This window comes from Perca fluviatilis, chromosome 5 (genome assembly GCF_010015445.1).
Source record: "Perca fluviatilis chromosome 5, GENO_Pfluv_1.0, whole genome shotgun sequence".
NCBI lineage: Eukaryota > Metazoa > Chordata > Actinopteri > Perciformes > Percidae > Perca > Perca fluviatilis.
Genome location: NC_053116.1, coordinates 28,621,258 through 28,634,764, shown reverse-complemented (window position 1 = coordinate 28,634,764; position 13,507 = coordinate 28,621,258). Strand labels below are relative to the sequence as shown.

Genomic DNA, 13,507 nt, shown 5'->3' with positions numbered 1-13,507 from the left:
GCATGGCAACTTCAATTAAACTTCTTTAAACTTCGTTGTTCTTCTCAAAGAAGTGGGTCATTCCACACCCAAAACAGTCGAAAATATGTTTTGGCTCCGAGTGAAGAGGCAGAGATGTTTCAGCTCACTGAACAGAACAGCATCAAGTCTGGATCCAAACTCTGGGATTGTGAAAACGGTTTTGATGCCAGCTGCTTATTTACAGACTCTCTGTGCTAATGCAATGCCTTGTCTCTGAGTTACTGTGCCCATTATTTGCAGGGTGTACTTTCTCATTTGTTGTTCCACCACAACAGACCTGGCTGCTTCACCGCTGCCATTAAGATATCCTCTCCAAACTGTATTACAGTATATACAGTATGTGTTTCAATGTACATTGTGAGCAAATTGCATTCTGTAACACAAAATAAAGTCAAAACCTCTTCATTACCGCTAGATTTAACAATGCATTTTCAGACAAACAAACAGTGCTGATACCATTACCCAAAGTGGGATGTAAAGGTAGACAAAACGATTTCTTTAAATTGGCTATGAGATGAATTCTCCTGCTTACTGACAACACCGCTATACTACCCAGTGACCCCATGCTGCCAATTAGTGAGCCGATCGATATCCCTCTGTATATAGCAAGACAGTGAACGATTGTGGTAATGAAGGACTGTACTAGTGTTCACTCAGATACTGGGCCAGATAAAACAGGAGCATGGTAAAAGGATGTTTAAAGTGGCTTCATTCAATAATGTCTCCTATCAAACATGAATATCACTCAGTCACCCTCCCGGGCTGCAATAGAGAGTTTAGCCACAGCAGAAACTGTAGTGAGGTGCTAATGACACAAAATAGGGGAAAAGGGAAAAAATGTGTTGCAAATTTGAGCTGCATTAATCTTGGAAAGCCAGGTGGCCATATCCTACTAGTTCATATATCTGGAAGAAACTAGAACCACCATTTCAATTCAACTCAATTCCAATCCAATGGATTTTCAAGGCTACACAACATAAGCATCTATCATTACACTGGCCAGCTTACCGTTTCACAAATAACAGCTGGCCTCTTTATTGCAATTTCCTATTACACAGATGATGCCAACACCAACATACATAAAGTGGTATTTTGCTCACCTCTCATACAGGATCAGGATTAGCTTTGGGTTTCAGAGAGCACAATAATAACTAATGGGTAATGATTATTCAGAGGCAAAGAGGAGAGCATGAAAAAGGATGCCACAAAATAACATGTTTAAGGAAATAATGGTCAGCATGTTCTATAAAGGATATCCTGTTTTACTCTTGGAGTAAAGGTCATTTACAAATGATGTATTACAGCATAATATGATAAAAACAAAAGCTATGGCTTATTCCTTTGGCCAGTCTATTTGTTTTACTTGTCAACTCTTACCACGCATCTATAACTGACTGTTTTGGTTTCAGACACTTTAAGATACTTTGGGATTTTCAAACGGCTTCTTAACCTAATTGTATTTGTACATGACAGCTTCGACAAAACCCCTTTGACTTTCTATAACAGATCATTGACTATGTCTGACGTAAACAATAGAGGAGGCTCACCTAGGCACATTCATCCCCAGGGTGATGACAGGGGCATGGACAGGGGTGAAGGGCAGCTCCTGAAGCTGGTCTCCTTCGTCCTGAGCTGAAGCTGACACATCCCCTTTCCGCTGAAGGTCCATCTCCAGGTGGGCAATGTTGCTGACACCTGAGCAGGCCTGTACCAAAGTGGGATGATACAGATACAGGAAAATGATAAAGAAAATGAATTTGAACAATACTTGTTGTACGGTCTATAGCTAAAATCTATAAGAGGCCAGGAAAGCTCAAGAGTGTCTGCAGTTCAGGCTAATATTTCCGCCAATGAGACGCACACAGTAAACCAAAAAGTAAGGGGGAAGGCAAGTGCAACAACATGAAACGACTGCACTGTAGTACAGTTGTGGGCAGAAAGGATTGGAATCCAAAAAAAGGACTTCACTAATTGGCAGCTGGATGCATGGAAATTACATGGACAATAAAATTGTGTCATGGGGGCTTAGAACAAAGCAACACGGCAGTAAGAGAGAAAGCTAGTGGTGGAGTTGTCAGAACTGATTATGGAAATTGCCTAATATTCTGACTGAGCCAACCCTACGCTTACAGTAGCATAACACTTCTTCAATACACAGTAGTACTCCTACATCTGTTCTACATTTACTCAGTCCTTTTAAATGCCTGCATGGATTCTGAGCCCCCATCTGTAAGTTACAAGGCATTAAATAGCCCTGACCATCAACGTACTGTACTATACTAAATCGACATGTTCTGCAGCCAAAGATGAAAAGGATGACGTGCACATCTCAGAAACTGTGCTCTGCTATTCTTATTTCGAAAGTGACTTGTGTGGAAAACAAGGAGACGTCTGAGGCAGAAGGTGTGACTTTGTCTCATCAATCACTCTCTACAAGCTGCCGTGCCAATTAGAAATTAATTAATTACAGTATGTTGGTTTTTAAATCTTGAGATTTGCTCCTGCTTTCTGTTTCTTTTGTGTTGAACTGTTTTATTGCTACTGTTTTATAACAATGGATTTGATTTGCTTTTGTGTGACTTGTTTCCTGCAAAGACCTCTATAACATACCCGTTTGTTAAAAATGCTCCATAAATAAACTTGACATGAAGACAATACATCACTGAGAGAAAGTGGTAAGATGTGCCAATGCAACTCCTCGAGCTATCGAAGGGCAGAATATCAGGGATAGATTGAGGTGATTCAGATGTCAGATGTCCTTTTCCTATCTCCGCTATTTATTTTGCAAGGGCACTGTTGCTGCATCCGGGGCTTAGCACCATTCAGAACAATTGTGATTTGTTTAAAGAAATACAAAAAAGACAGAAGTTCTTTTTTTTTTTCTTTCAAAGATCCCAGAATAGGTAAGTGGTGTAGCCAGACCATACTTCAGCACTGACACAGCGCTTTGGAGAGGTCTGACAATGCGAGACTATAGAAGACATTACTCATTACTCAATTTGTTGGGAACTATTTCCAGCCATGGATTAACACACATTTCCTTCACTAGTTAGAGTTTATGGCAGCAGGACTGTGTAGTGCAGCAGGAGAGGACTTGCACACAGAGAACAAAAAAAGAGATTCAGACTGGGGTCTGCATTCCAAATGTTTGATCGATTACAGGGTGGTACAGACTTGTGAACAAATGTGAAAAAGGGCAAACATTTGAGTCCATGTTGGACTTTCCTCATTGCCAGCAGGACAGTGTATGTTGGATTCATTAAAAATAGGAAAATGTCACCCAGTGCAACAGTGTGGTTTATTGATGTGTTTTAATAGTTTTTGGACAACAGAGCATTATGGCACAGACGAATAAGATATATCAGGCTTTGGATACTTACAAGGACCCATAATGTAAAGTGTTAACTTACTTTTTCGTTGTGCAAAGAGGACGTATTTTCTGTGCAATGTTTGTGTCCCTTTCTGATATGAGAATGTACTCAACTGTGGTAACTTCTAATTGAATTAAATTGCCATTGACAGTCAATTTCCCATTTTAATTTAAGGTAAAAGCGAACAGGACTGAATCAGCAACACCATTGTGATGAGTTAAATGCAAACAACATATTGTTTATGTTTAGACTTTGAGCCAGCCTTACATTTAATCTGCAATTCAGTTACTGACATTCTTTTGTGTTGCTCGTTATCCACTTTTGCTTCTTTCTCCTTCACAATATCAGTGATGTAGGAAAAGAAAAAGAACTGTTAATGCCTGTGGATCAATTCAACATTTCTAAATGTTTTGTGATAAACATTAATCCCCTCTTCTTGTCATTGACAGACATGCAGCTGGAGGGGTATTAGCGCAGATAATTAGCTAAGGAGTGCCAATGGTGTCATTTTCCAGTCAAGTGTTTTTTTCTGCTCTTTGATACATGTGCATGGTTCAGATTGGCCTATCAGAGGACATGCATGGCTGTTCATTATTGGGCATTTCATCAAACATGCTGGTAATAACCTCGACCAAAGTCATGCTGCAACATGCACATCCATGTTCCCCTCTAATCAAACAGCCTGCAGTAAAATAACCTTAGTGGATGCAAAGGCATGGTCTAGAACCCTTAGTATGTTTAAAAGGCTCAAAGTAATGGCTTAATACTGTATCTGAACATGCTGCCATCAAGCCTATGCTGTGGTTGACATATGAGCAACTGCTTTTTATAGGCAGGTGTGTTGAGGTTATGAACAAGGACAAATGGAGGTTTAAACAATAAATTCTGCAAGCTGATTTAATGACTCAATATATGCACAAAGAATGTATCGTACCTGAAAAGTGATAGCAGCCAGGGGACGAGGGATATAATGCTTTTATCCACGGCTTTTATGTTGACAGTGTTTAAACAAAGCATTGTACAGTATCAGCTGCAAAGTATGAGACAACTAACCACAATTTTTATATTATTTTTTTATTTTTTATTTATAGCTTTTATTTTGAACTGTAAACTGAATTTAAAAGAAATAAGACTAATGTTTAAAACCGTATCAGGATGTGACCCTTAAAGCAAGTTTATATAACTATTGAAAGAAGAAATACCGCATTCATTTTTTTCTGATGAAAACTTGAATTCGTAAGCAATGAAACACACCCATCATCCATTCAATACAATGTGCAGCTACAGCCTTAGCTGGTCTGGTATGACCAGTAGCTTTTGGTAGCTAATGTTAGCAAACTTAAGATAAATATGACTTTCTAACTGATATTACTGAGTCAGACTCATCTCTACTTGAGCTACTGTTAGACTATGTTTTAGCCTTTAACATTATGCTATTTCCACTTGTGGCAATCAGTGGCAGCTGTTCAGCAAATGTTATATAGGCTCACTTTAATACTAATAGTCTCCAGATTAATTCATTGAGCTCTCAGTATACATGTATAGTATCTAGATATGCCTAAAGGCTAATCAAAATTACAGTAATGCATTTCAGTAATTAGATAAATTATTATCCCAAAATATGTCATCTTCTAGTTAACAAGCTGTTCATGGCTAACAGATAGATACATTATTGCTTAGGCAAAACAGTCCACAGTATTACACCCTCTCACAGGGATAAAAAGATATTTTTTTGGTTTTTTTTTTTTTTTAAAAGGGGTAAGCAGATGACTGAAAACATTATTTTCCCTAATTTTCCAAAATTAAAATAACGATCAACAAATGTGAAGAGTAAGGATATTAGTTAATGTTGATTCAGTGTTTTAGATTTAAAACTTCTCTAACTCTGATAACTAAAAGTCAACCTGTACTGTATGTGTTAAATTGATCTCTAAATGAGGAAATACCCAAACTGATATGATAGTGTTTTGGAAGATATTGGATCTTATTTCCTTTGTACCTGTATCATATTTCATGGTATAATATGCTTGAAATGTAACCAAAAATGCTAAAATACAGGATGTTCTAAACTTTTTACTACCAGTGTATTTATACATACTGTATATAGGAAACAGATTCGTTGTTCTAACAGTTTTTCGACAGCACAACCTAGTCAGTCTTTCAAAACCAAATTGAATTGTGTCTTTTTTTAGCTATTTGTGAGTATGATTATATTGTTATCTCCAATAAGCCTAATCCACAATTCCTGGATTATTCCTGCAATATGATTCATAGCTTAAGCTATATGGATTTTGTGCATAAAATATGGTAGAAAACCCATTAAAGCTACTGCTGTCTAGATAGATTATGAGCAAAGTCTTTCTTAGCTGTGCTGAGGCGTAAAAGCAGGTGGACGGGCCAGGAAAGCTCTGAAAAAGCCTCACAATGGACTGTGATAATAAATGGGAAGGAAGAAAACTTAATACAGAAGAAATGAGACAATGACTTAATGTATACACAATGAATGTTGCACATGTAAGGGTTAATGCCCAACTAGGTGTCAATAATCAGGAATTAATGGACGACTGGGAGGCCAGAACCGTCTAAAGCGAAGTGGTCCGCCGGACCTCGTCGGGCATCAACACTTAATACACAAATACCATATTGAAGAGTTTTCTTGAGACAAACAAAATTCTGTTTATATTCAGTGTATTTCACCAAACACATTGTGTCCTGTAAAGGTGAGTGTGTCTTTGAACTCAAGTGAGTGACTGTCTGAATATCCTTAGGGATTGTAAAAAGGCAAATGTGTACTATGTACTAAGTGTTGCTATGTTTGTGTGTAAATGTACCTACGACTCCGGTTTTGCTTGTGTATTTTACTCAGTGTCTGTCTGTCTGTCTGTCTGTCTGTCTGTGTGTGTCTGTGTGTGTCTGTGTGTGTGTGTGTGTGTAAGCGTACGGGGGTGGAAATCTTACGACATGTGACAGCTGGTGAGCCGATGCCAATGGGGAAGGATGGAGCAAAGAAGGAAACGACTGTTGCCAAGGCAACGCCGAGCTGGAGTGGCTGATGGTTGGGTAGCGTGAAGTAGCTGCCAGCTGAGACAGTGAGAGCTGCAGAGAAACAATGCAAATGATTTGCTGTTATTATTATGATTATGAACAACAGGGCTGAGGAATATACTTTACGACAGAGAGACACATGTGCCATATCTCAGATGACAAAAACAGACCATTACACTGCTTTGGCACTTATAAGCCCTTCTCACGCCACCCGCTTCTCCACCCACAATCCTTCAACGCTGTCATCCCACAGCGATCAAATTCTAAACGGTTTGTCTGCTCCCTTCTTGCTTCTGAAGACCTGGAAACTGGAAACAAAAGCAGCTAATAGTTTGAGAGTTGCTGTTGGTCCTTACAGTTGTCTTACTACATAGTTATACATGGGTGGCAAACATATATCAATTACTAGCAATAGTGGACTTTTATTAATAGTTAAATATGATCCAAAAACAGCCCAGTAGCATGGCCACTCCACGTACAGAGAACAAGGTTAAAGTGCCCATATTATGAAAAAAACACTTTTTCTGGTATTTGGGGTGTTCTTTTGGGTCTCTGGTGCTTCCACACACATACAAACTTTGAAAAAAACTCCATCCATGCTGTTTTGAGTGAGATATGGTTTCTGAATGTGTCCTGCCTTCAGTCTCCTAGTGAGCTGTTCAAAATCGGCTCGGACTGTGACGTCACAATCCGAAATGAGCTGGCTAACCGCAACAGTTAGCTCATAGCATTAGCATGCTAACGCTAATGCTAACACTAGCATGGTACCTCGTTCTCAATAGCAAAGCACTGCTACAACACACACAAGTTCATCATAATCTACAAAAGAACTACTTACATGTGCGCCCTCATTTAGAAGTCTCCCAGCTAATCCTGCCTTGTAACTGACTGAAGTTGGAGAAACAGCCTGTCTTTTACTTCTATGGAGCTAGCTAGCTGACATGATCTACATCTGAGCTACTGAGCATGTGCGAGTGCAATCAAAGGTTGTACAGAAGAAGAAGAAGAAAAGAGGTCTCACTCTGTAGCTAAAACAGAGACCAGGTGAAAAGAGGATCTACAGTAGTGAGAGAGAGCTGTGCAGTACAACAAAAATATGGTGTTTTTTGAAAATTAAACCATGTAAACCTATTCTGGTACAACCTTAAAATACAATTATGAACCTGAAAATGAGTATAATATGGGCGCTTTAATGTTTTCATCTTGGATGGTTGGATCAACAATACACCAGATGTAAACACGGGAAACTGTTCCTTTCTCCTTTCAAACTGCCGTTCAACGTTGTTGTATTTTTAAAGCATGACAATGATTGTTAAAACCTAAGGCCACTTAAATCACCAACAGTGATTTGTAATGACTAAAAAGGCACCAACAAAATGAAGTTGTCCTGGCGATGGGGGCGTCATTTGGTTTCTGTTGTTTTAGGAGGCATGGACAAACAATGTATTTTCTTGTTTAATTTGGAGGATTTGTTGAGATTTTAAACTTTTTATTTTTCCATTTTTAGTTAGCTGCTGATGGTGTTTGCTGTTAATGTAAACTCAACACTTTGAATCTGCTATGATCAAAACAAATGGAGCCAATAAAGGTATTTCAACCGTACTGAACAGTAAAAGAGGAGATGTTGATTCACCCAGTGATCTGTTGGAAATACATACACTCACTCACTGACTCTGCTATGATTGTGAGGATTTTACAGTGGTTTACATTAATTCCCCTTTGCCTTGAAATAGATCAAACATACATTCCCATTCACTCCAAACCTCTTCTTCCATATCTAACAAACACTGTTCAGACTCAATTTGCTACTGTGACATGTCATGATGAAACACTAAATGTATGGAAAACAGGAAACATTTAGTTTACAGTGTAGCTGTGAGCTGAAGAAGCACCAGCAGTGTTTCCCACACATAGATTTATGTGTGGCGGTGCGCCTCACTATCAACACCGGCCGCCGCACATTTAAAAAAAAAAAAAAACACTATTTAAAACACGTTCTTCTGCATTTCCTTTCACTGCTCTCCTCAGTCTCTCTGTCACTTGTGTCTCGCTCACACAGACAAACACACACACAGCTCCTCCCACTGTGCGGTGTTTGGTGTTTTTAGCCCCCAACGTCTTCTTCCAGGCAGCGCGGCAATGGTTATAGTTAGGGTTAAGGTGAGGGTAAGACCGTGCGACTGATCTGCATGAAACTTGGTACATAGCATCTCCAGACCGACCTGACAAAAAGTTATCAAAAGAATTTTTGTCGGATGAAAATTGCATAAATTACGCACAAACAAATTTGTGTAGCTAACTACGAAGACACAAACGTTGCCATATCTCGGCCAAAATAACTAGTATCATTGCGAATCTTTAGATTCTTGTTTGTCATGACCCTCTAAGGCTCCCCAACCAATTTTAAAAATATTGGCCACTAGGGGGCGCTACAATTACAAAAAGTTTATATCTCATGAACGGCTCATCCGATTTTTACGAAATTTTGAGTGTACCATCTCGGACCACTCCTGAGGCCACGCCTACAGTGGGGTACTGATTCGTCAAAGTGGCCGTGGCCTATGGGACCCAGGTTTGGATTCACCCCTTACACTAATGTGAGCAACTTAAAATTTACAGTGTAGATGTACAATGGTTCATGAACCTTACCTACCAAATATTACACACATCGACCACTAGGTGGCGCTATAATCACATAAAACGTGTTTTTGCCTGTAACTCCCACAGTCTACATCGCAGAATAGAAACCCTTATATCCACGTGTTCCTTGAATCCATCTGAGTCTGATGATATAGGCCATGCCCATTTGCGCTAAGAAGTTTATTCGCAATATCGCGCAATGCGCAAAACAAACTTTTTCCATCTCCTCCTAGGCCGTGCAAGCTATTGGCACGAAACTTGGTAGGTAGCATCTCCATACGGACCTGACCTAAAGTTATCAATAGAATTTTGCTACGTTACACCATTCGCAATTTACAAGCAAACTAATTTTCGTAGCTAGCCACAAAACACGAACGTCAATGCATTTAAATGGGAATAATTTGCAATTGAAATATCTCTGCTGCAGTAAATGCTATCATCACAAAACTTGAGATTATTGTTCGACATGCCACTCTGCGGCTTTTCACCAGATTTGGTGATGGTCGCCCTGTAGGGGGCGCTATAATTGAGGTAGAAGTGTTTTGGCCTTTTACGCAATGAAGAGGAAATTTGCAATTGCATTTCACTACAGACTTTGGACCTTGCACTTGGTCAAATTTCCTGACTTTTGCCTCGCCGCCATTGTGCTTTGGGTTCTCCTTTCGCGGACTCCGCGAAATGTTATTAATTTGGTTACAATATTTTCAGGCTTCAACCAGTGAAAGACAGGGTCAGGGATAGAAAGAGATAGATTCGTTATAAACATTACAAACATTGTTTGGGTTGTCTTGATTATGACAACTTTACATTAATCAAAGTGACATTACCAGAAGTTGTCTTGGTCATGACAAGTTGACATAATGTCATCCTGTTTACTGTCCAGTTGTCTTAATAAGGACACTCCAAAGAAATTTAATGTCAAGTTGTATGACAAATACATCTTCTGGTAATGTCATCCTGGTTAATGTCAAGTTGTCATTACAAAGACATCCCAAACTAATTTAATGTCAACTTGTCATGACCAAGAAAACTTCTGATAATGTCACTTTGATTAATGTCAAGTTGTCATAATCAAGACATCCCAAACAATGTCAACTTGTCATGACAAAAACCGAATGACACTTAATGACATAAGTCATAAACGTTTGTGACTTGTTTATAACGTTTATGACACGTTCATGACAGTGTCATGTCATAGTTATGACAGTGTCATGTCACGATTATGTCGATACCTTCAAGTGTTACCCTTTAAAGTTTGAAAAATCATCTTATTCCACACTGTCTGCATCAGCTTGTTCCAAATCTCCATTGAAGACATATGATGTTTGCACTGAGTGAAATAATTAAACAGCAGACTGCATGTTTTTGATGACTGCACCATTCCATCAAATGGAAATATTCTAGATATCTTGTGAGTTGTTTTATGCACACTTCCCCCAAAATCACCCTGAAAATTTGGTTAAAAAGAAGAAAAAAAAAGAAAATAATAAAACTCATGTACGTGTGGGTTTGAGCAATGTTTGGCTGCACAGCACGAGCTTGTAATGGCTGATCCTCCAGCAGGTCATCATCACCTTAACAACAAAAGTTTGTTTATGCTATGTTTTTAATGCTAAATAATCTGTTGAATATTCAAACTCTCAAATATCAATATCTGCCTTAAATCATTTAGTTTTTATTTCTGTGATACCAAACATCTGGCCCATCTCCCATGGGATTACAAGCCATATAATATCTAGTATTGTTAAGCAGTCATGGAATCTATCTTAACTAACTGAATTCAAGCTGAAAGCAGCTGCTGTTTAGTGTTCACCTTCAACAACGTTTTACAGCCGCCTTTTCATTCTCTCTGTTGAGTGTTTAAATACTGACAAGATAGTTTTGGGGTTCATTTTAAAATAAATTGTACAAACAAAATGTCACTGATATAGAGATGTTAAAGTGATTTGACTGACATGCTTTCAGAGTGGATATCTTCATTCGAAACTGCCTGCCACTCCACAGTTTGCTCGCTCACAAATACTATGTTACATGTAGGCGTAACCCATAAAATGAGCTGTTTTGGCTGTGAGGATTGGTCGAAATGTCCCCACAATTCAAAAATGTCCTAAAATGTCAAGACCACTGGGCTGTCACAAATCAGTCATCACAAGTACTGCTAAGTCATACTACATCATTTTACACACACACACACACACACACACACACACACACACACACACACACACACACACACACACACACACACACACACACACACACACACACACACACACACACACACACACACACACACCTCTCACATTGAGTCACTACGTCCTGCGCACAGAGGGTGTGAAAGACACCATACTCACTCTTCATGTGGGGATCACACACACACACACACACACACACACACACACACACACACACACACACACACACACACACACACACACACACACTAACAGCTCACACCCACACACCAAGAGAATACGCAGAGGCAATTAGTAGTGGCAATGCTGTGGCTGCCAATGTTCTGAACTCTGCCTGTTTGCCCTGACAGCCAAACAGATCATCTGTTCACATTCTGGCTTGATTGGACCTGCGTGTGTGTGTGTGTGTGTGTGTGTGTGTGTGTGTGTGTGTGTGTGTGGTGTGTGTGTGTGTGTGTGTGTGTGTGTGTGTGTGTGTGTGTGTGTGTGTTGTGTGTGTGTGTGTGTGTTCAACAAAAACCTACAGTAATGTTCATTTGGCTGTTTCCAGATGGTCAGTATGTGTGTATGAGAGAGGGAGAGACCATGATATGGAGTAAAGCTCATCATGTGTCTCAAAGAAAGAAAGTGAAAGGCATGTGTGGTTTGAAAGGGAGGATGATCAAGAAGCAGAACAAGTGAAAAAGAGGAAGAGATTACTGGAATCAAATACTAAAAACAAAAGGTGACACAATAAAGCACAAAAAAAGAGGAAAATATTAGAGATGCATGAGAAAGTACTAAGTCAAAGTGTGAACAAAGGGGATGGGATGCGAGTAAGGCTGAGCGATAATTGTGTGCTAAAACAGAGTCGTACAATAAACAATGGTCAGAAATCTTGAATCCTATTCTTTTGAATAGACATTTTAATACAACTACCTCTGCGTAAAAGAGAGATGCAGCGATGAGGTGTGTCTGAGCCAGTGCCAGCTGCCAAATAGCCCTCTGCCAGCAACAAACTGAAACATGGCCTCACCTTCGGCCCATGGACTACAAGACCACCTGGGTCGACAGAACACGAGCATGACCCTGAAACATGATCGCAGCCCGATGCGAGAAATCATCATCAACACAGGCAAACAAACTAAGCTGCTCTCCCAAATGTTGGCCATAAATACCACAAGACCCTTAGCATTCTGCACCACGGAAAGCCGAGAGTGTCAAGGATCAATAATTTATGCGAGCAAGAGAAAGTTGTCAGATCCAACAATGTAGACAGACAGAGCCGGAGCGTACGGCTTGTTTACAGAGCCATTTCAGAGGAGGATGCTTAATCAGCGCTTGACAGCCATGTTGAAGAGAAAGGAATTTTTTTGTTGAACGGGCAAAATCATTTTAGGATTGAAATAACTGTATTTTTATAACAGTATCTTTGAAAGGGTAGAATACACAGATCTAGGGAGATGCAGAGACTGTATTTGTGAATTTTGCAGCAACACTAGAGTCGTGATGAATTGTAGGGTGACTGCCAACAGCAGTGGCATGGCTTCACAGAGTGTTTTCTGCTTCATTTCTTTATGCAGAATCCTGGATAGCCATCAGATAAATATCTATGGTGTGCAAACTGAGCAGCCAGGGCACTAATGGCTGCTGCTTTACACCCTTATTTACTCAATATGAATGTATTATAAATTGTTATATCATTAGATACATTCACTGTAAATGTAATGCTGCTTTCAATGATTTAGTTTGGCCACTTGGGAGCAGTGGAACAAGCTGAAAACATCTGATATAGTAACACCCTATTACGTTTTAGAAAACCTTTGTCTCTTGACACATTCAGCAGACCAGGCAACCTTAGCATTCATTTGTAGTTGTGTTTCTAGATAACCAACGAATGAATGTAAGTCACTTATTCGTGTTCGCTTTGCTTAAAGGGGTGATAGAATGCAAAACCGATTTTACCTTGTCATAGTTGAATAATGATAGTTTAGTGGGTAACTAGGACATACATAGAACCTCTAAATCCCATTGACACCTCTTTTCTCTGCAAATCTCACTATTTGAAACTGCCTCTGAAAACGGGCGAATCTCAACGAGCCCCATAGTTGACGTCAACTATTGCGGCTCCTCCTCATTTGGCTCTAGTCTCTCTCTTTGTCACGCCCCAACATTTACATAGGCTACACAACTGACCTGAGATCAGTTAGTCTTCTGAATCTAGGTCGTGCAGATCTCAGAAATTGTATACATTGT

General features: G+C 39.5%; 1 protein-coding gene across 4 annotated transcripts in view; it reads right to left on the bottom strand.

Moving 5' to 3' along the window:
• Positions 1–13,507, bottom strand: part of nphp4 (nephronophthisis 4) — a 185,863-nt gene that overhangs the window by 63,145 nt on the left and 109,211 nt on the right. For all 4 annotated transcript variants that reach the window (XM_039800113.1, XM_039800114.1, XM_039800117.1 and 1 more), the window contains 2 exons: positions 6,351–6,488; positions 1,569–1,726 (listed from right to left, as the gene is read on the bottom strand). In XM_039800113.1, coding sequence (XP_039656047.1) covers positions 1,569–1,726; positions 6,351–6,488 — 296 coding nt within the window. The remainder of the gene's footprint in view (positions 1–1,568; positions 1,727–6,350; positions 6,489–13,507) is intronic.